This window comes from Podarcis gaigeae, assembly GCF_964106915.1.
Source record: "Podarcis gaigeae genome assembly, chromosome: 5".
In the NCBI taxonomy this organism is placed as follows: Eukaryota; Metazoa; Chordata; class Lepidosauria; order Squamata; family Lacertidae; genus Podarcis; species Podarcis gaigeae.
The window spans coordinates 79,326,935-79,350,865 of NC_139681.1; the positions used below are offsets into that span (position 1 = coordinate 79,326,935).

The 23,931-nt window shown below is 44.0% G+C and overlaps 1 protein-coding gene across 24 annotated transcripts in view; it reads right to left on the reverse strand.

Moving 5' to 3' along the window:
- Window positions 1–23,931, reverse strand: part of PLCH1 (phospholipase C eta 1) — a 150,413-nt gene that overhangs the window by 50,534 nt on the left and 75,948 nt on the right. For 23 of the 24 annotated variants that reach the window (XM_083739075.1, XM_083739070.1, XM_083739061.1 and 20 more), the window contains 5 exons: window positions 23,223–23,466; window positions 19,593–19,722; window positions 14,327–14,497; window positions 4,197–4,290; window positions 2,210–2,413 (listed from right to left, as the gene is read on the reverse strand). In XM_083739075.1, coding sequence (XP_083595201.1) covers window positions 2,210–2,413; window positions 4,197–4,290; window positions 14,327–14,497; window positions 19,593–19,722; window positions 23,223–23,466 — 843 coding nt within the window. Of the gene's footprint in view, window positions 1–2,209; window positions 2,414–4,196; window positions 4,291–14,326; window positions 17,754–17,924; window positions 19,723–23,222; window positions 23,467–23,931 lie in introns of all 24 variants that reach the window. The other variant, XM_083739069.1, reaches the window with a different exon arrangement.

Below are 23,931 nucleotides of genomic sequence, written 5' to 3' on the forward strand. Positions count from 1 at the left end.
CCTAGTATGCCTCTCAAGTCCAAATTGGCTGTTGGTACTGTGAGATGTAAACCACTGGAGCAGTGAAATACAACATTCCTTGTTCTCCTAGAGTGGACACAGGCAGGGGGATGTTACTCCAGCCAGTATAATTTCCTGTTCCACTGGTCTGGAGCGTCCTTCCCCTGCGTGTGGCCAGGGAGATGGGCGTGACCCTGGCTGACTTTATAAAAGAGCTGAGTCACACAGCCATCTCTCTCTCTCTCTCTCTCTCTCTCTCTCTCTCTCTCTCTCTCTCGATACCATGCTGCCATTTTCTTCTCTTGATGCTGTTTTCTTAATGTATTTTGCTATCTGCTGGCTCTCATGGACTCACACTATGTTCTGTAACTACAGGCTAAAGTCTGCCTCCAGGGATCATACTGTGAACTGAATGTGAGGAGACTTCTTGTTACTTTTAAGGAAAGACTCTTGTGTCTTTATTCTTTTAAAAGGGATCAAAGGGGACACCAGGAATAATATTGCTTAACTAAAGAGATTCCAATGAATCTGCAAACTAGCTTTCTGCTATATTGAGGTGAATCTGCTCTACTGCATGACTCACTAGCGTGAGTGAAGGAAGGATAATATTTAATCAATATATGTTCTCCTCTACTACCCTTAACATTCCCATAGGTATCCCCACGGCTACCTACCTGAATCTATACCCATAGGTACTTAGTCCCAGCCCCATTTGCTTCCATTGTGCTCAGTGCTCCAAGCAATGTTCCAAAGAATTCAACATATGCTCCCTAATTAAGCAATCACATCTTAAAGAATGCATTATGCACCCAGAGCTCCCGTGCCAACTTTACTTCCATGGAAGGTGCAGGGGGAAATTGCACACAGAGAGGTCCATTCATTGATACTGAATTCAACAAGAGATTCCAGATCAGGCTGGAATAATATCTTATTAAGCTTACAATTTCATGTCACTTCAAATGTTTGTGTTTTGACAACAAACACATTCTGGGCAGAATTACTGGCATATGCCATGATTAGTCCAATAAATGAGAGTTGGTGCACTTGTCTGAGACAACTGCAGAATTTTCTACACTGATAGAAATCAATATTTATGTACCAAATTAAATCAGCGGGAACTTCCCTCCTAGGAGCTCATAGCAGGCATGGGCATAGCTGTCAACGTTTCCCTTTTTTTAAAAGGGAAATTCCCTTATTCGGAATAGGATTCCTCTCAAGAAAAGGGAAAAGTTGACAGCTATGGGCACGGGCACTTTTTATCAGCATAACAGTGGGAGTGAAAGGGTCAAAAAACCCCTCACTGTTTGTTGCAGCCCCAGTGAAAATCACCACCACACCTGCTATTATTCTACCCCCACCCCACCCCAAAGTGACTAAAAAGTGATGTGGCTATTAATGTAATAATGTGGTTACTTATATTTATTTAAGCGGTTGCTCCTGACATATTTAGCATCACCTCTGCCTGGGGAATTCTTTTTTTAAGTAATCTTGTTCAATTGCTAACGGAGATAGTAACGCAGTACCTTATCTAAACAGTATGCTCATATGACTTTATTATTGGATTTTGATTTAAAAGGGTTAGTATTATTACTTTAAACTTGCCAAAGGGCTAACGGAGTTTCTCATACGCATATGAATGAACACCAAACTCAGTTTTAGCAATGATGTTTTCAAACCGTCTCCTTTGCATATAAGTGAACCACTTACACTGTGCTTTGCAAATTCAATTTTCAGAAATCTAACTTTCTGAATGGCACCATGCTGCTTACAAACAACTGCAAAGAATCATTTCAGCAGATTCAATATAGATTTCATTTTTTGAAAAAAGAAAAAAGGAGAAGCAGGAGTGTTGGAACAAGTCTACTGCAGCATCACATTACATTCTAATGAAAGAAGCAGCGTTTCAGATTGTATGTGGCCAGGGGGCTTTTCGTTCCTGTTGCTTTTCAACAGTAAATCACCTAGTTTTGCTACAAATATAGTGATATGCCAGATCGAATATTGATCTGTGTGCAGCATAGTTTCTCTGTCTGTCTGTCTGTCTCTCCACACACACCTCGTCTGAGGAATTAACCTTAGAGCAAACCCTACAGAAATATTTATTGACTTGATTTTTTAAAAAAAATTACATACCACTCAGATGTAAGCAAGCAGTTTACCAAAACCCAACATATTCCAACCTAATATAAAATATAGAAAAAGAGGGCACCTTCAAGACATCGGCAGCCATCTTGAAGAACTCGGGCGTACATCTCAACTTTAGACTGAGACAGAAGCTGGTCACCAGTTAGGTATGTGTTGTGAGAAGAAGCAATGTAGTAATTGCAAAGGGGTTGATCCATATCCTGGTTCACCTCACTGTGAAGCGGGTTGAACACGTCACAGGCGGGACTGCGCATGAAGTTTGTGAAGCCTTCGAAGGAGCAACAAACAGAGAGATAATAAACTTGCCCAAGTATCCAATGAATCATGCTTGGGCTTTGTGTTTGGAGGAAATAAATAAGGAGGCATAGGGGATAGGGAATTAAAAAAGAAAGGGTCAGGAAACAAGGGGGGGCACAATTTCAAAAAACAACACCAAACCCTCCCATGGGTTCCTCCACCAATTAAAGCCAAAGTCTAATAACCCAGGCATAGGCAAACTCCAGCCCTCCAGATGTTTGGGACTATAATTCCCATCATCCCTAGCTAACAGGACCGGTGGTCAGGGATGATGGGAACTGTAGTCCCAAACATCTAGAGGGCCAGAGTTTGCCTATGCCTGGTCCAATCTCTCTCATCAGTAATGTAATGAAAAATAGCTACTTTCAGTTGAAACCAAGGAATAGAAAGCAGTAACACCAGACAAATAGAGTCTTCAGACCTTTTTTTAAAAAAACCAAAAAGCAACAATGAGAGAGAAAAAGAGATTCAAGTAGAGCTATATAAGAGAGCTTCAATAATAAATAAGCAACAACAGAAGGCTATGAAGGTCCCCAAACACCCAACCCTGTTATTAAGCTTGCTTTCAGACTGCCTGATTTCTTCAGGCTTTATGGGGAGGAAAAGGAGGAAAAATTCTCTCAGACCCTAGAGAGCTCCACTGTGCCAATTTCAATGTACAGATTCAGGCAAGATTGCTCACATTAACTACTGCTGTTCCGTCAACAAAATCATTTCGCTAGCAAGCAAGTCATTGTCCTTGCTATCGGAATTTACTCAACAACCGTCCTGGGGGGGGGGGGTAGAGAATCATCTTTAGTTTTTTGTGGGGATGAGAATTATTTCTCTTTCACTATGAACAATTTGGAATTCTGCATACAAGATAAAATGGCATGCATCTATAGAGGCCTTTTAAGGTTGAGGGAGCCCTGTTTATCAGCTATTGAGGGAGAAGAAAGGGGAGAGCTGAAACCAAACAGCTCATGGGCAGAATTTCCACTTTCTAGCACAAGGTTTTGAAGAAGAATAGGAGTTTGGATTTGATATCCTGCTTTATCACTACCCTAAGGAGTCTCAAAGCAGCTAACATTCTCCTTTCCCTTCCTCCCCCACAACAAACACTCTGTGAGGTGAGTGGGGCTGAGAAACTTCAGAGAAGTGTGACTGGCCCAAGGTCACCCAGCAGCTGCATGTGGAGGAGCAGAGATGCGAACCCGGTTCCTCGGATTACGAGACTACCGCTCTTAACCACTACACCACGCTGGGACTAGAAAGGCAAACTGCGTGTGCAGCCGCCGTCTATGTGAGCAATTTCCCATCCAGATGAGTGGTGCACTGAACAAACCCTTACTTCTGCCTACGAGTGTAGAAGTAACAGTATTTGGGATGGGTGGTGGGAATGGAAAATTAGAAGAGCCATTGGAAGTACCATTGGGATTGAATTATAGAACAGTTTTGGGGTCAGCAACCTTTGGGGGCCAATGGGCAAACTTTTACCTTTTATTGTTGTTTTCCTATGTCAAGCTAGAGAAACTCTCATGGGTGCAAAGCATACACCACAATCAATTTTATTGGCAAAAACCAAATGCTTCTCTCAAGTCTAATTTAAAAAGGGGAAGAAGACCCCGAGTGCCCGAGGGAAGGCCACATTGGCAATCCTTATAATAGTTGGTTGCTCTCACACATAAATCTCATACCAAACCTTTGCCACAGAGAAAACACTGCTGCATGAAAGATGCCATTTAAGTAAACAGGGGAAATCTGAAAGATGTTACCTTCTATACCCAGAACATTTTTGGTCTTGTTTTCTTCCGAAACCTCAAATTTCCTTATGATGTCCAGACAATACTCGGTCGTCACATTGCTCATCTGCACCAAAGACAGCAATGATACATTTCTGATCCTGCGGAGTATGTGACCAACATGCCAAAACTGACTGCCAGACTCAGAATCTCGTTGGAAATCCCTTGGTCATACTCAGCACGCAGCCAACCATGAATGCAACTGTCAGTAAAAATATTCTTCAACGACCTTTTAGAGAGCTGGGGATTCTTGTGGGTACATTAGCCCTTCCCCCCTCCCCCATGAGCATCCTGGCTATCTTTCTAAAGATGAACACTGTGGAGAATTGGTGATCACAACTAGAGCTGTATCTGTCAGAGCAGAAGAGCTGTCTGGGCCAAGCTTTCAGTCCTGGTTCAATATTGTATCTTAGGGGCCAAATCACTCTTCTTTCCACTGCTGAAGAAGTGGCTACATGTTGCTTTCTGGTGGTATATCAACAAAATTCACACTTGCAAAGTGGGGAGCTTCAAATCACTGCAGGGCAATAAAATACATGCTTCTAGATGCACTTGTGGTAGTGGGAAAAGTCTGGGCTGCTGATTCACAAGGACAACCATTTTAACTGTTTGAACAGTTATCCCTCCCCCTGCCCTGTTCTACCATAACATGTGGGGTTGGGGAGAGAGAGAGACTGTCTTGTGCCAATTTAAGGACACTTTCTGGAAATCAAAGCATGTGAAACATCCCTTACTCTCACTCCCCACTCACCAGTCCTTTTAGTTCTTTAGTTGATAAGTTTATTGTTCTAGCCAAAGGCCATGACAAACTTATAGCAATGGTATTAATAAAGTAACATGGAACATGCATCCATAATATAACCAAACATCCATGACGTAAGAGAGAAATTACCAGAGACACCAGCAAGCTTAAATCTAGCTTGATTTCAGATTAAGCTTCCAAATCCCCAAAACAATTTGTAGAGATTTTATCTAACTCCTTTCTCCTGTTCCCCCCCCAGCCACTCTGTGTACTATGAAGCTATTGTTGTCACTCAAAAGAAACCGAGCCATTTCTGCTGGGGTGTACCTTCTAGCTTGTGTAAACAGGGGTTTCAAAGAGTGATCTCTTGGGTCTCTATATAAGGGGCAGGCCAACAGATAATGAGTAATGTCTACCACCTGAGGCTGACAACAAACACAACGTCTGTCTATGTATGGGGCCTTGCTATACCAGCCAACGAAGACTGTGGCAGGTAGTCCTTTTAAAGCAGCAGTTCTAAGAATTTCCAGCCAAAAAAACCCACAGGCAGATCTGAAATTACAGGGGGACTGTAGTCAGCGATGACTGGAAGGCTAGGACTACACAATGGCCATATGCAATGTGTGTGTGAACACACAATCCACCATTGGCTGTTCTGTCTTTATTAGAAATATAGCAGGGCAGCCAGGCACGTATGAAACATGACCACGGCAAAGTAGAGATTGCACACTGTCCTGCTCTGACAGAGCATTCTTCAGCAGCTAAAGTCATATACCCTCCCCTCCAGGCTCTACCATTTAATCCTCCCTCCTCAATTTCATCCTCAGCAATCTAAAAACATGGATTCTCTCTTGAGAAAATAAGGCCTTCTGGCTACCACATATGATCAACTTAATTTCCCTATATTAGCATTATTTATTGCCCAGCCTCTACCACCTGGCCCCAGGGAGGGTTACAGCAATTTAAAATTCAACATTAAAAGCAATTAGACCAAATTACAGTTGCAGGAATAAGCAAGCTCCATGAAAACACATATCTCGGGTGTCAAAGAGGTGCATCTTCTGTGTGCAGTGGGAACCGTATGAGGAAGGTGCAGAGGGTATTGTACAACATAGGCACTGCCACAGAGAATGCCTGATTCTGGGCCACCACCTTCAAACTTCTGAGGGCAGTAGAGCTACCAAGAGGCCCCCTCTGTTGATCTTAAACACCCAAGAGAGTCCGTGGAGAATAATAATAATGATGATGATGATAATATAATTTATTATTTATACCCCGCCCATCTGGCTGGGTTTCCCAAGCCACTCTGGGCGGCTTCCAACAAAATATTAAAATACAATAGTCTGTCAAACATTAAAAGCTTCCCTAAACAGGGCTGCCTTCAGATATCTTCTAAAAGTCTGGTAATTGTTGTTCTCTTTGACATGTGGTGGGAGGGCATTCCACAGGGCGGGCGCCACTACCAAGAAGGCCCTCTGCCTGGTTCCCTGTAACTTGGCTTCTCACACTGAGGGAACCACCAGAAGGCCATCGGAGCTGGACCTCAGTGTCCGGGCAGAACGATGGGGGTGGAAATGCTCCTTCAGGTCTACTGGACCGAGGCCGTTTAGGGCTTTAAAGGTCAGCGCCAACACTTTGAATTGTGCTCGGAAACGTACTGGGAGCCAATGTAGGTCTTTCAAGACAGGTGTTATGTGGTCTCAGCGGCCGCTCCCAGTCACCCAGCGGCATTCTGGATTAGTTGTAGTTTCCAGGTAACCTTCAAAGGTAGCCCCACGTAGAGCGTGTTGCAGTAGTCCAAGCGAGAGATAACTAGAGCATGCACCACTCTGGCAAGACAGTCTGTGGAGCGGTAGGGTCTCAGCCCGCACACCAGATGGAGCTGGTAAACAGCTGCCCTGGACACAGAATTTACCTGCGCATCCATGGACAGCTGTGAGCCCGAAATGACTCTCAGGCTGCTCACTAGACTCCCAGAAGGAACTATTCTTTCAGATAGTTAGGGCCTAAGTTATTTAAGGCTTTGCAACACTAGCACCTTGAACCGAGCCTGGAAACAAACTGGCAGTCAATGCAACGGCTTTGAAACAGGGGCTATGTGGAACCCAGCAAGTCTATAGATTTGGTTGACTTGGCCAAACCTTTCCTGAAGGGTGTGAGAGCTCCAATGTGTTGGAGCACCTCCACAGAGGACTCCCTCATTCCATTCAATGGTGAAGGAAACTCCATAGAACTCAAGTGAATGGGGAAATCTCATTGTAAAGGAGATCTGTGTTTGCACTGGAGGATACACGAAACATTGAACCAGGGGCAGATTTCAGGACATTCGCTGAAGCCTTGATTCTTCCAAGCACTACACAGTTAAGGTGTCATAGACAAGACAGGAGCAACAGGGAGAACCATTAAGAACATGTGTGATTTTACAGCATAATACACACTCTAGAGGGACCTATTATCCCAGCTGGATTTCAATGGCATTTTAATGCCGTGTATAATATTCGTCACATAACCATGAGGAAGGGGAGGGGGAGTTGTCCATGCTTCTCCAGATTCCTTTCATTCAAATATTGTCTCGCTAAAACCTTGGCAATCCAAAATTGACCTCATTTATAATATTCATTATCTTTTTCTTTGTGCTTTGATTTCATTTGTTTCCTGCTGGAAAAGAAATTTCATGTTCTCATCTACATTTGAATTACTTAAAACAGATTCCCTAGAAATACCCTCTAGAATGGTTACTATTCATACTTGTATTAGCATATTTGTACACATAGCATATCAATGAAAAAGATAATTAACATTTCAAAATCAGATTGCCCAGGAGATATGTAGTAAAAATATCCTATATTAAAGGATAGAGTGGAGTTTCTTCTTTTTTAAGACTCTAAGATTAGTGGTTTTTTAAGCAATAGTTTCTCAAAGACACCATCTTCTCCAATTCTGTGCCCAAACTTTGATGAACTGTTTTAACTTTGTGGTTTAGGTATTTGTTTGTCAAATTTGCATCCTTTTTCTCAGCAAAAACAATAAAGGGGGCGGGGTACAAATGACTCCATAAGGTGTGTGTTTATGGAACAACTTGGACAGCAATATTCTGGCTTAATCAACTGAGATACGAACAAGCCTTTTCACTCCTGTCAATAAATGTGCTTCAGCATTCTGCAGTAACTACAAGGGAAGGAATCCAATCTCAAGTCAACAGTGTCTAAACCACGGGTAGGCAACCTAAGGCTCGGGGGCCGGATGCGGCCTAACTGCCTTCTTAATCCGGCCTGCGGATAGTCTGGGAATCAGCGTGTTTTTACATGAGTAGAATATGTCCTTTTATTTAAAATGCATCTCTGGGTTATTTGTGGGGCCTGCATGGTGTTTTGACATGAGTAGAATGTGTGCTTTTATTTAAAATGCATCTCTGGCTTATTTGTGGGGAATAGGAATTTGTTCATTCCCCCCCCTCCAAAATATAGTCCAGCCCCCCACATGGTCTGAGGGACAGTGGACTGGCCCACAGCTGAAAAAGGTCGCTGACCCCTGGTCTAAACTACTGTGGTCAAGCAGTATGTGATCAACTCGGGAGAGTGCAATCCCTATCCAGGGCAGGCAATTGGCCAACTTATCAGACACAGGAACCACACAACACACAGTGCCTGTCTTGTCAGAATTCAAGATCAGCTTGATCTATGATAAGAGCTGCTAATTTTCAGATCTGCCCCTTAATGTCATGCATTGTAATCCTTGATGAGTGGGGAACAGCTACAGTTTTTCAGTAGTGGGGAATATGCTTTCTGCCATTTGGTATGCAACAGCAGTGTACTGAGGTCAACGGTGAAGTAATGGATCAGGACTCCATAATTTACTTTAATTGGGCACAGTGGTTCTAAATTCAAGTACCTAGCAACACATGATTCAGGTTCATAATATAATAAAATGGTGCATCACATCATTTAATACAGGGGTCAGCAAACCTATTCAGCAGGGGCCGGTCCACTGTCCCTCAGACCTTGGGGGGCGGACTATATTTTTAATACATATGAATACTGCAATTAAAGGTAAAGGTAAAGGAACCCCTGACCATTAGGTCCAGTCGTGACCGACTCTGGGGTTGCGGCGCTCATCTCGCTTTATTGGTACAGCTTCTGGGTCATGTGGCAGCATTACGAAGCAGCTTCTGGCGAACCAGAGCAGTGCACGGAAACGCCGTTTACCTTCCCGCCAGAGCGGTACCTATTTATCTACTTTGACGTGCTTTTGAACTGCTAGGTGGGCAGGAGCAGGGACCGAGCAATGGGAGCTCACCCTGTCGCGAGGATTTGAACTGCCAACCTTCTGTTGGTTTAACCCACAGCGCCACCCGCATCCCAATTACTGCAATTAAGAGGGTGCGGGTGCTAATTTAATAAATTGAAAATCTTACAAGGACTCAGCAAAATTTAGTCAAAATGAAGTATATTTAAATTCTACTGATTTCTGTGGAAAGAGGAGTATAACACTTCCCATGGAAATCAATGGGGCTCAACAGCACTGCAGTGTAGCTGGATCAGAACCCAACGTTTTCAATATCTAGTCATTTCTACAGATTCAATTCTCCCAGCGAAGTCAAGCTGTACTTATCACTTACAGTTCAGCTCATGAGATTAGTATGGATGTCAAAGCCTATTGGTTTCCAGAGCATTACATATATATACACTACAGACATAGTTAAATAATAAGCTCAGCATTTCTCAGGTGCTGAAGCTAATCTGAATTATCTTGGTTTAATCCATATGGTGATCAGAATGTGAGACCTGCAGGAGTAAAATTATCCCCCAGAAAAAAGCAGTATTTGGTCCAAGATGTAAGGAACTAGGGACTTCAGAGTTTCTTAATCTGTGCAGAGGGAATAGGTATGAAGTACAGCAAGGTTAAGCAGGGAAGACTAGAAGGAAAATAATCTAAATCTGGGAATCCAACCAGCCGCCACATTCATTCATTCATTCATTCATTCAGTGCATAAACTGCCTTTTAACAGTAGCTAGGCAGCATACAACACAGAACAAATCCATCAGAGTTATAATAAAAAGCAATTAGGATGCAGCAAAAACACAACTATAAAAACAAAGCAAATCATTTTAAAGCAAAAAGTGGAAAAACAAAACACTGCACAGACACAAAAAGTAAGGCAGAAGACAAAGTAGCAAAAAGAAATTCTCAGAGTTAAAGCAATGCAAAGTATAATGAAAAGGGATGGGGAGTTTTGTAACAATGAGTGGTTTTTGTCTTGTGCTGAAGAGACATCAAATTTGGTGCTGGGAGGGCAATCCACAACCATGGAGACACACTGCAGGGTTGGAGAATGAATTTCTCTCTTGTAGTAATTCTGTAATAATTTAATATTTATACCCCGCCCATCTCACTGGGTTTCCCCAGCCACTCTGGGCGGCTTCCAACAAAATATTAAAATACAGTAATGCATCAAACATTAAAAGCTTCCCTAAACAGGGCTGCCTTCAGATGTCTTCTAAAAGTCTGGTAGTTGTTTTTCTCTTTGACATCTGTTGGGAGGGCATTCCACAGGGCGGGTGCCACTACCGAGAAGGCCCTCTGCCTGGTTTCCTGTAACTTGGCTTCTCGCAGCGAGGGAACTGCCAAAAGGCCCTCAGCACTGGACCTCAGTGTCCGGGTAGAATGATGGGGGTGGAGATGCTCCTTTAGGTATACTGGACCGAGGCCTAGTTAGATTTGACTAAGTACCATGTAAACATCCCTGGGTCTTAAAAAGTGACGGTCATCCAACAAAAATAGGACCAGACAGTGCCCTGGGCATTTCTGCATTCATCACAGGATTCAAAATGTGGCAATTTAAAGTTAGCTTGTTTCAAACAAACCAGAGTTAAATTTAATCACAGTTTGTTTGTTTGTTTGTTTGTTTGTTTGTTTGTTTATACAAAAGGACAAACTGTGGTTAAACAAAAATTAAACAAAAATGGAAGGGAAAGCTTTCCATTATATAACATTTAGGAAGGCAGCCCTGCAAAGGGAAGCATTTTAAGCTTTAATGTTTTATTATGTTTTTATATACGCCCAAAGTGGCTGGGGCAACCCAGTCAGATGGGTGGGGTACATATTATTATTATTATTATTATTATTATTATTATTATTATTATTCCAGCTTTTCCTGCCATTATCACAGTCCTTGGGTTTGCTGGTTGAAGCTGATGAGTTTTCTAGGCCAAAGCATCAAGAAGGCACCAGGCTGGGGGAGGCTGGCTTAAGATGTTTTCCTCTTTAGGAAGTAATTTATGTATTCTTTTATACGGTGCTGTGATCATCAAATAAAGTGTTCTAGAAATATTATACCGTGATAAGTATGGGTGATAAAAAAGAGTCCGTCCATATTCTGTAATATTGGTTAGTGTTGGATGGAGACCTTAGAGACCAAAGGTTCAAATCCCCACTCAGCCATTAAGCTCATTGGGTGACCTTGGAGCAATCACTAACTCTCTCAGTTAACCTACCTCACAGGGTTTTTATGAGGAGAAAAGGGCGAAAAAGAGGAGCCATGTACACCACCTTGAACTCCTTGAAGGAAAAGTGTGATAATGATTTTATCATGAACCAACCCAACTCCTAGGGTGGTGAAAGTTCCACAGGATACTTGCAAACAAAATAAATATACATATTACTTGTTTTTAATCAGAGAGGGAATCAGGGAAGGATGTTGGACTAGATGGGCCTTGGATCTGATCCAGCAGGGTTCTCCCTTACTTATTAATGCTGCTTCATGGCAGCAAACCTGGATAACTCAGCTAGTTAGAGCATGATGCTGATAATGTGAAGGTGGCAGGTTCACTCCCCGTATGGGACAGCTACATATTCCTGAATTGCAGGGGGTTGGACTAGATGATCCTCAAGGTCCCTTCCAACTATGATCCTATGAAATAGGCAACAACTATATACTGCAAAATAGACTGTTTTGTCAGTTTGCATTTCTTAGTACAGAAAGTATTGATCTGATGTGTAGAGATTGTTCCCATTCTGATTAATTCAAGAGTGTTCTGGAAAGTTTTCTTTCTATGTGAAGGAAACAGGCAAAGAGTTCTTGTTTGGATTATTCCTTCTGGGAAGCTGGTTTAAACTGGTTATGTTATCTTTTTGTCAAGGTCAAAATAGTAGGGCCAGAAGGAGCCTGGGTTTCACTCACTTTCTCCTTCTGTCTCTTTGTTCAGTATTCTGTTCTGTATGCTATACAGTGGTACCTCGGGTTACATATGCTTCAGGTTACATACGCTTCAGGTTACAGACTCCGCTAACACAGAAATAGTACCTCGGGTTAAGAACTTTGCTTCAGGATGAGAACAGAAATCGTGCTCCGGTGGCGCAGCAGCAGCAGGAGGCCCCATTAGCTAAAGTGGTGCTTCAGGTTAAGAACAGTTTCAGGTTAAGAACGGACCTTGGGAACGAATTAAGTACTTAACCCGAGGTAGTCTTAAGGTTTAGACTTATTATAAGCATTGTAAGTTCTATTGTAAGTGCTGCAACTGGATTTTTATGGACTGTGCCAATCCTGAACGTATTGGATTTGTGGCCGTTATGCTCGTTTGCCTTCAGTAGCAGTAAAGCTCTGCTGGATGAAATACAGATGAACCTCGGGTTGCCAACGTGATCCGTGCAGAAGGCACATTCGCAACACGCAACGTTCGCAACCTGCAGCGGCGCATCTGCGCATGCGCCGAAATTCAGAAGTAACCCTTCCGGTACTTCTGGGTTCGGCGCAGTGCGCAACCCGAAACACGTAACCTAAAGCGTCTGTAACCCGAGGTACCACTGTATTAATTTCCTCTGGTCCATTTTTTGGAAACTCTGCAACGTGTTTTAATTTATTTCCTCCTCTGGAGATGGTGCAATATGTTTTCCCTGCCCTCAAGCCAAAAGGCTATGGTGGCACTGCATGGCTGGCCCCAGGGCTTGGGCAAAAAATAAATGCCTAAAATGGAGTCTGTGCACCCTGGCTGCACAGCTCTGTACTGGACTAACGTCAACTGGTCAGTGAGCAGCAGCCTTCTCATTACCCTCGCCTCCGTGTTTCTCACACATCTTCTGTTACTCATTGGCAGCAGGTCAAGGCTCAGTGAGCTGCCCATCCCACTGGAACCCCTCCTTGTCTCCAGAAGGGAGGTCATAATGCTGACAATGCGCACGGTCCTTTGAATGGATGGCAGGTGTTTCTCAAAGCCACTGATCCAAGGTGAAGTAATGGAAACAATACGACTGCCTTGCATGAGTTCACTCCAAAAGCACCTACGGAATTGCGATGGGGAGAGGGCAGAGAGGCTGGGCGCCTGACAGCTGACAAATGTATTGGTAATGAACAACAGATGACAAGCAGAAGCCAGGAGCAGCAGTGAAACAAAAAACCAATTATTTACAGCAGGTGTGGGCAGAGTCTACTGCTCGTGGCCCACAAACATATTGATGAAGTCCACAGTCTGCCTTACTGGATCCCTCAAAAGTCCCAGCCTTTTAAAAGTACCATATTTTTCCATGTATAAGACAACCTCTTTTTCTGATTTTTTTTTTGTGTGTGTGATAAATTGAGGGTCGTCTTATCCATGGGTTAATATGCTAAGTAGGCGAGGGCTGGTGCCATGGAGCCAGGTTAATGTCGGGGAGGGGGCTGCTTACCCGCTCACCCATATTTGGTGAGTGCCAGCATGTGGTGTATTACGGCACCAGTTCCGTCGGCCAGAGCAGGGGATTGTCGAAAAGCTGCTCAACAGCTCAGCGAACTTACAAAAGAAACTCAACAATTGTTGAGGGCTCCCCAAAATAGGGGTTGTCTTATACACCGGGTCATGTTATACACGGAAAAATACGGTATACCTTCCTCTGTGCTATAGAAATATGTTTGGTGCAAAAGTTATTTTTCCAGCACAGGGGACTCTATCACTCTGCTAAACTAAATTTGCTAACAGGTAGGAATTGCAAATCCTTACCTGGCAGCTCATGCTTTTGCCTGCTAGAGGACATTTAATTGCTCAAGATTCAGAAAAGGGCACTTACGCCCATTTATTTAACAAATGTATAGAGCACAAGATTCCCAAGGCATCATTTAACAAAAGCAGGACAATAAAGAACATATAGAACCAATAAACAATTTATAGACTGTCAATATCAATATTTGTCAAGGGGTCCAAATACAAGGGAGAATAATTGGTAAATATTTTCAAGACAAATGAATGAAACTTATTTCTTCCTTATACGGCTGACTTCACTTTCTCCATCTCAAAAGCCTTTGAGGCTAGACATTGACACAGAAGCAGAAGACATTTTGATATGCGTGAACGGAAAGACGGAATCTACATTTCTTTCTTGGTTTTCCTACCTTTTGTTCCACTTTCAGAAACTGAGCAAATTCCTCGACAGTGAGGTGGTCTTTCTTGTCGCTGTAGCTCAAAAGCAGTAAGTAGAGGTCGCGCCTTAATGACATCATCTTGTAAAACACAGAAAACTCTTCAAAGGTCAAGGTTCCCTGGTTCTCATCGGTGTCGGCCTCCTGAGGAACAAGCATAACCAATTATGTATGCTGGGTAGCATGGCAGGCTGTTCATAGTAGGAAAAGGTAATTGTGAATTCCCATGTGACTCAATTCAGACTTAATTTAGACCTGGGGCCCTCCAGATGTTGCTATACAACTCCCATCAAGCCTGACCATTGGCCACACTGGTTGGACATGGAACCTGGAGTCTGACAAAATCTGGAGGGGAAAAGTTTCTCCATCCATTGTATAACCATCATTTAGAATTCCAAACCACAGTTTGAGCTTCCAAACACACCACAGGCAAACCATACTTAGAGCTGCTTATTTGCTTTTGTTTTCCACCCTATTGGCACTCCATTTCATACCTTTCTTTGTGCTACAGCAGCCTCTGAATGCATAAAATGACCATAAGCGTGGCTTGAAATTCACACATCAGACAAAACTATAACAAACCTAGGGGTCTTGTCTGAGGACTCAGCTACATTAGTCAAGAAACAGCATTTTGAATGTGTTCTAAACATGCAACACCAGATGGTGCCAGAGAGCAAAATAAATTTCTAAGCGTTTTCCCATAGCGTTTTTTTCTTTTGCGATAACTTCAATTCTGACTTATTGATATCATTTTTTTCCCTGTGTGTAGATCCACAATGAGCCAATGAATCACTTCACATGCCATGCCATACCATAGTTTCTTTTTAAACAATGGTTTAATCATGAATTTAATCACACTTTCCCACATTGTGGCACAAACAAGCCATGGCATGTTTGTTATGTTGCAAAACCTCAGTCATGGTTTGCTTCTTCTTCTTTTCCAAATAAACTACGAGTAGTAATCCAGAAATAACCTCCTGACTTACAGTTTGTGACTTGTTTCAAGCGAAATGCTGTACTAAGGCTTGGTTGTGTCATTCATGGTTAAACCATGGTTTGGAACTGGCTATGGTTTGGTGTGGTGGGCAAACCAGCCCAAGGCATCAACCAATCCCAAATCCCAGCCATTCCTGTGGTTGTCATTCAGCAGCTGTTCCATATGCCAACAGCACACCAAGCCAGGAGGGACATTCAAATGCCTCTGCTGCATGTGTCAACCTAAATGCATGCAGTGTTTACATAGCAGCAGCCTGAGTCACCAGAGCTAGGCAGCAGTGGAGGACAAATATGTGAGTCACAAGTTGGGAGAGATGCCAGAAGTAGGGTCCAGAGCCAGAGCCAGAAGGGAGGCCAAGGTAGCAGAAAATGGGCTGTGACAGACACAGTGACAGACAAGTGAAGGAGATAAAAAAAAGGATTAAAGGCTGAACTGGAAGGAATCCCAGTCTCCCGGAAAATGGGATAGAATTGACTGCATTCAAATATAATAGTAGTATAGTAGTAGTAATAATTTATGATTTATAGTAGTAATAATTTATAATTTATTATTTATACCCCACCCATCTGGCTGGGTTTCCCCAGCCACTCTGGGTGGCTCCCAACAGAATATTAAAAACATGATAATGTTAGCAATTTCACTCCTCCGATGCTGCATTTGTGATTGATGCAAATCACATGCCTGTTTGAGAAGAGTGTGGGAAACGGAAGACAGTCTTATCTCTTCCGCTGTATGTACTTTGTAATGTACTTTCACTTTTACTTGTGCCTGTTTTCTCGGAGCTGGAGAGAACGGACACCATTATGCTTTTGTCTGTACATAGTGTGTAAATAGTAGATTAAACATTAAAAACTTCCCTAAACAGAGCTGCCTTCAGATGTCTTCTAAATGTCAGATAGTTGTTTTCCTCTTTGACATCTGGTGGGAGGGCATTCCACAGGGCGGGTGCCACTACTGAGAAGTCCCTCTGCCTGGTTCCCTGTAACTTGCCTTCTCACAGTGAGGGAACCGCCAGAAGGCCCTCAGTGCTAGACCTCAGTGTCCGGGCTGGATGATGGGGGTGGAGACACTCCTTCAGGTATACTGGGCCGAGGCCATTTAGGGCTTTGAAGGTCAGCAGCAACACTTTGAATTGTGCTCGGAAACGTACTTGGGAGCCAATGTAGGTCCTTTAGGACTGGTGTTATATGGTCTCAGCGGCCGCTCCCAGTCACCAGTCTAGCTTCTGCATTCTGGATTAGTTGTAGTTTCCAGGTCACCTTCAAAGGTAGCCCCATGTAAACCACATTGCAGTAGTCCAAGCGGGAGATAACTACGAAAGCGACACTGATCAGCATTCAAAATGTCCACTGCTAAATCCCACACAAAAGATTCAGCATGGTACAGTGATTAGAGCATTGGACTATTTGGAAGGAGACCCAGGTTCAAACTCCAAATTAGCCACAAAGCTCACTGGGTGATATTGGGCCAGTCACTATCTCTCAAGCCTAGCTGCCCTCACAGAGCTGTTGTGCAGAGAAAAGGGGGAAACCGCTGACACGACCTTGAGCTTCTTGAAAGGAAATGTAGGACAGAAACATAACAAAACAAAATAATTTAACAAAGGTAATTTCTTCAAATACATTGATCTCCAGCTCCACTGAGTTGAATGGGACTCATACCCAAGAAAATGTATAGCAGCCTTAAATATGAGGCTTAAATGTGAATGAAAATCAGCACAGTGCTGCCTCTGAATTTTAAACCTAGTTGCGGGAGGCTGGGGGGTGGGGTGAGTGGAATTCCACGGCCTCAAATTGTTTCATTTCTGCTGCCAAAATACTATTCAAGAACATTAAAAGCCTACAACAACAGAGGACTCAGGGGGAGAAATATCAAAACACTAACTCTACTTTTGATTGCTATTTTTGAGTCTGTCCTGAGGGAAGAAAGGTGCATAACCTACTACATGCTATTATGGCTTTTTTATTTTTCAAAAAAACCAACAACTTTCAGCATCTGCTTAAGAGGATTTGCTTGGGATTTACAAAACATTTCACAGTAGTTCTTCCAAAGTACACTCTTCTTTTGTGTAGTTAAATCCCCGGAGTAACAAGCTTTCAATGAAGGAAGTTTGGCTTTCCCTGCTAAGTTTCAGGCAGCTGGCTGAAAGCCATTCCAGAAGGCAGCGTGGAAAAAGGGTTCCTCATTATTAGCCCCGTTCAAATAATACTCATGTGTAGGGCATATATGTAATGTTGATGGAGTGGGGGCAGAGCAGGCACACTTTTCGTGCTGCTCCCACCTTCCAGGTGTAACAACCATGAGAAGGGCACAGCTTTCTGCGGAGGAGTTCAAACATGCAAGCATCTGATCACATGTACGGGTTCCATGCAATGGAGCACTTGTCCCAAACAATTGAAGCCCCTAGGCACAGTGGCGTAGCGTGGGGGGTGCAGGGGGGGCCGGCCGCACCGGGCGCAACATCTGGGGGGGGCGCGCTCGCACTAGCAGCTCTCTGCCCCTACTAAAATCCACGGGTTAGGGGGCGCAAATTACTTGCCTTGCCCCGGGTGCTGACAACCCACGCTACGCCACTGCCTAGGCATGAACTGGTGCTTGCGCATTTGAGTTTATCTGAAGACAAACAGCACAACCGACAAGACAACCAACAGCTTTATTTTCTTGCAGGAAATAAAGACCCAAGAGCAAAATCACAGTCCAAATCCACCATCATTACAGATTTCCCCTACACATCAAATTAAAGAGTGAGAAGCGTTTGGGTGTGGGCAAGGCAGCAGCTGTTGAGCTCCTTTACCTGAGAAAGACACAGGGCAAGCAAACAAAGAATTTGTTCACACGTTCTTTGAACATCCTCAGAGTAAAAGGAGGATGGTGCTGCTGCCACCAGGACAGCTATACCCCTGCCAGTCTTGGCCCAGCCATGACCCAGCTCTCTGGAGGAGCCAACCTCCTTGTAAGACTCTAAGACTGTTTAAAAAAACCTAATGAGTGGATGCTATAAAGGCAGCATGGCCTTCCACACCTGCTGGAGGGCTGCAGGATGCCCCGCCACAGCCACACAAAGGGATAAAGGGAATGTGATTCACAATCACAGAACCTTTGGTCAATCTGCCTGCAAAACTTTCAAAACCCACTTCCCTTGCCTATCTCCCCTGCTCCTGAGAAAGAGCAGCCACCTCAACACACAGTGGGAGTTTCAAAACATATTTAACAAATGCTGTTGAATCCCATTAAAGTTAGTATTCACTTGTTTGCACATCCTTACATTTGTGCCCCACTTAAGGAGATACATGGTTCTTCTCCTTGTTGTGAAAAGGTAAAAGATAAAGGACCCCTGAATGGTTAAGTCCAGTCAAAGGTGACTAGAGAGTGCGGCACTCATCTTGCTTCAGGCCGAGGAGCAGGCGTTTGTCCACAGACAGCTTTCCGGATTATGTGGCCAGAATAACTAAACCGCTACTGGCGCATGAAGGACTGTGATGAGTGCTAGAGCACACAGAAACGCTGTTTACCTTCCCACCACAGTGGTACCTATTTATCTACTTGCACTGGTGTGCTTTTGAACTGCTAGGTTGGCAGGAGCTGGGACAGGGCAATGGGAGCTCACCCTGTCATGGGGATTTGAACCGCTGACCTTCTGATTGGCAAGCCGAAGAGGCTCAGTGGTTTAGACCACAACGCCACCCATATCCCATGCAGTTGTATCCTCAAAACAACCCTGGGAGGTAGCTTAGACTGAGAGATAAAGAGTAACTGGGCCAGGTGAGATTCTTAGTTAAGGGGGGATTGGAATGTAGACCTCCCAAAGTCCAACAGTAAACGCTACACTGCAGTGGTTCTAATACTAGGGAGCTGTTAAGTTATGGGTGCAGAATGAGAAGGGAAATAGCACTGCTGTGTTCAAGGAAACTCACAGCACAATAGTGCAGCTAAATACAGAGGACACTCAAAGCAACTGGGTCTAAGAGCGATCAATCACTGGCCTCAACACAAAGCAGATTTCAGCCTGCAGCCTGCAATTAATTAAATGTTATAATTCCTTGAGAGAGGCCTGATGCCAGATGTCAACAGTCCAGCAAGAGCCAGATGCTGACATGGCCACAATGATTAGCTCGTCCCCCTCGTCTCTTCAATTAATGGCATCCCACAGCCGGCCCATTAATCTTCGTCGATACCCTCGGGATTCTCACCTTTCACGAGACTAACACTTAAGCTCCCGGGAGGGCAAGGAAAGATGCTCACCTGAAACATTTGTCTTACTTTCCTCCGGGGCAGGCTGACGTTGAGTTTATGCATCAACTGGTGAATCTCTTCAATATTCAGCAAGCCATCGCCATTCTTGTCTGCTTCCTGAAAGGTCTGCTTCACCCAAGTGCAGATGAATTAAGGAAAGGGTAAAAGGCTTGTACCAAAATGTTCCTAGCTTTGCTTTTGAATTATTGAAGAATGCAAAAGGAAAGAGGTGAGTTATATAAATCAGGCTCAGGCTGACAAACACACTATTTGGGGTGTGGCAAAGAGAAACAGTTCACACACGAAATTTTCCCCACAAGGGACAGCACACACACTGCAAATGTTTCCACCTCTCCATGCATGCATATACATGTACAGTGGTACCTCTGGTTACGAACTTAATTCGTTCTGGAGGTCCATTCTTAACCTGAAGCACCACTTTAGCTAATGGGGCCTCCTGCTGCTGCCGCGCCTCTGCACAATTTCTGTTCTCATCCTGAAGCAAAGTTCTTAACCCGAGGTACTATTTCTAGGTTAGCGGAGTCTGTAACCTGAAGCGTATGTAACCTGAAGTATATGTAACCCGAGGTACCACTGTACACACACACACACACACATATATATTCAGTTTTCAGGGCAGTTGCTCTCACAAGGTTGTGTACATGGCAATATAAATCCACATTACACTCCTTAAAACAATTAAAATGTAACCAAGATGCAACAATGAAAAAAATGGATTGAAATAATAATGCATTTTGACTTCATTTTCAATTCACCTGCAACTAGGCCACACCTTCTTCTTGAGGGCAGACACCCCATAGATGTGGGGCTATGACTGAAAAGGCCCTACAGTTTAGCATTGCATACATGAGCCTCTGGCTTGTATGCCCCCCTGCTCAACACTTATGTGCATTTTTCCACTAACCACAGTTCTTTGCCCTCTTTAAGCCAAGAACTGTGGTTAGCCTTATATTGGATTTGCTGAAATGAGCCAAGGCCATAGCTTGAAGTGGGCTGGTTTCAATACATCCTAGTTAACACCCCCTACCATTGGTTCATCCTGATGGGAACGAGTGCAGTAAGCTTGTGCAAAATGCCTCCTCTTCCTCCAGTATTCAGAAAGCACTGCCTCTAAACCAGAGAGATTCTGTTTCGCTGTAGCGAACATCCATAAATGTATTTTTTAAAGCATTTGAACTAGTGGCTACTCTCACATATTGAGCTAATCAGTTACACAAACCAATTGTGTAGAGTGAGAGGAAACATACTTCCTTTTGCCAGTTCCAAACCTACCCCAAATCAACTCAGCTGGATCACCCCAAGTCCTAGCAATGTGTGAATGAGTGGCGTTGGAAAATTCCCCCTTTAATCCATTCTTGCACTCTTTTACCATGTTCCCCCATGTGACATTGTCCTTTTTCCTGAACTCAAAAGCTGCAAGCTCTTTAGATGTGCCTCGCAGTGATGACAGGAACACCGAATGCTGCTGTATATCATTGGTCTATCTTTTTAATATAAAAAAGGTAAAGGACCCCTGGACAGTTAAGTCCTATCAAAGGCGACTATGGGATTGTGACACGCATCTCACTTTCAGACTGAGGGAGCCAGTGTCTGTCCACAGACAGCTTTCCAGGTCATGTGGCCAGCATGACTAAACCGCTTCTGGCACAACGGAACACCGTGATGGAAACCAGAGTGTATGGAAATGCCATTTACCTTCCTGCCACAGCAGTACCTATTTATCTACTTGCACTGGCGTGCTTTCGAACTGCTATGTTGGCAGGAGTTGAGACAGAGCAATGAGAGCTCACTCCAACACAGGGATTTGAACCTCCGACCTACTGATCGGCAAGCCCAAGAGACTCAGTGGTTTAGACCACAGCGCCACCCGAATCCCTATCTAGTTCAGTCTATCTTGTATCTATCTAGTTCAGTGTTGTCTCCACTAATGGGCATCTTCTTTCCAGGGTCTCAGAAGGAGATCTCCTCCAGCCCTACCTGCAGATGCTGAGAATTGAACCTGAGACCTTCTGCATGAAAAACAGAGGCTCTACCACTGAGCTGAAGCCCTTCCCCATTTCCAGATACTTCCCTTGACCACTGCATGTCTACTTGGCAGTGAGCACCGCTATCTTCAATGGAGCTTCCTCCTTCGCAAGTATGTGGAGGATTGCAGTTTCAGTTCTTCTTTTGCCTACATTCTTGGCTGGGCAATAGCCTCTTGGACAACCATCCAATTTCATGGAACCTTTCTCCTATTGGTTGCTTTCTCCCTATGCCCTTCCCCCCCCCAACTGATGCACCCCCCCTTTCAAATCCACATCCCCTGGTGGCTTCTGTTCTCTTCCCACTCCAGCTGGAGCTGTTACAGGGGTCATTTCTCCCTGCCGCCTCCCCAGCTGCCAAGACTGATAACGCAAACAAGGCTTGAAGTCGCATTTCAGCACAACCAAACACACGGCAGCAACATGCAGGCCTCCAAAAGTCAGGGATAAATATAGAAAGTGCAGAAGGAGTTTATGGAGCTTGTAATTTGCCACAAAAGGCTGGCAGGCACTCCTCTGTCTTCCGACAGTCGGAGCTGAAATTTGGAGGTGGGGATTATCAGGTCTGAGAAAGCGTCCCCTACTTTTGCAGTTCACTCGGGCAACCTGGGTCCAACGAAATGGGAGTCACGATCCCATATCTTTGCTGGAGAATAATTTCTTTCATTTCCAACTAGTTTAATACTCTGGGAAAAGTAAATCTTCAAGTGGGTTTCCCACCACCAACCACCCCTCCCTGAATTTACTCCAGCTTTGCAATGTCTTCCGCCCTTGTTTTGTCTTTAGCATATAGTGACATGAAAGACTGATTGAGTGATTGATTTTCTAATTATTTTATTTTTCACCTTCCATTTTCCCTCTCTGCTTTGTCTCTGAGCAAAACTGGATCATCTGCAGTCCAGCTAACATAGTCCTGGCTTGAACTTTAACATTTCTTTCTTTCTAAAAGTGGTCACAGTCCAGGGATGCTTGCATGCAGGAAAAGCTAAAATGCAATGCTTTACTAGTATAGTAACAAATTTTGCCTACCTGCAATGGTTATTTAATTCTGCCACCAAATGCAGATGCCTCACACTACGTATAGATGGTACAACTAAAATTCCAGGGCACTGCTGCCAAAGAGGATCTTCAGAAGGATTCAGCAGCTCACCAGGTTTTTTATTATTATTATTTAATCAGAATTAAGAGAGACAAAGTTGTACAACCACAGTGGTTGTACAATTCTGCATCTGTTAATCCTGAAAAAGGGAACAAGAGGAATATCACCCCACAGGGTGATATCGAAGATATTAATCAAAAATAGCAAGCAAAAATGCAAATCTTGGCAATCAAGAAACAAAGGCATTTTTAAAAATATGACCAGAGGTGAAATCTAGGGAACACCTTGTACCTCAAAGCATGTCATGATGCGAGAGATGGAGAGACTGTGGCTCTCCAGGTGTTTCTGGATGACAACTCCCATCATCCTTGACTATCAGCCAAGCTGGTTGGGGCCGATGGAAGCTGCCATCCAATAATGTTTGGAGGCCCACAGGTTCTCCACCAACCGGAATCCCCAGACACGGAGCCAGAATCTAGCTTCCTGAAAGGATATTGATCGTGTGTTCTCTGTCGCTTGGCTAGAGAGTCCTCGTCGCTGATCCCAGCCATCAGGTACTTCAAGCCAGTGATCCAGGTGCGAGCTTCCTCTGGGTTGGAGGTGATCAGATCCAGCGACTCCATATGGTTGCCGTGGTAAATGGTGAAGCAGCAGCTCGGGTCAAAGTTGCCTTCAGCATGGCGATGGAATATTTCTGACTGCCGTCCTTCAGTCACTTTGTAGATGGAATCAATTATGACTGTAAAAGCAAGACAAGACTGTAAAAGCAAGACAGAACCGGGGGGGGGGGAGACCCGAAAAGTGAAAGGACTCAGATTCTTTAGGTTTCCATATTGTTCATTGCAATTTAGCCTAGTACCTTAATGAGCTAGGGTGAAAATGATTAAAGAGAAGGTTTTTGGGTGGCTTTATAGAAGGCTCCTTGATAGATATTGTGCAAAGTTGCATCCCTCTGAAGATGTAAGTCACTCTTCCCCAACCTGGTGCCCTCCAGATCCCTCACTATTGGTCATGTCAGCTGAGGCTGATGGGAGTTGGAGTCCAAAATGTCTGGAGAGTATCAAGGGGGTGCTCTTGTTAAGTGAGGGGGAGGCACAAAACAGGAACTCAAGGAAGGAAGGAAGGAAGGAAGGAAGGAAGGAAGGAAGGGAAGGAGGGAAGGGACTGTGTATTGCTTTAGCTACTACAGCTGAAGATACTGAAT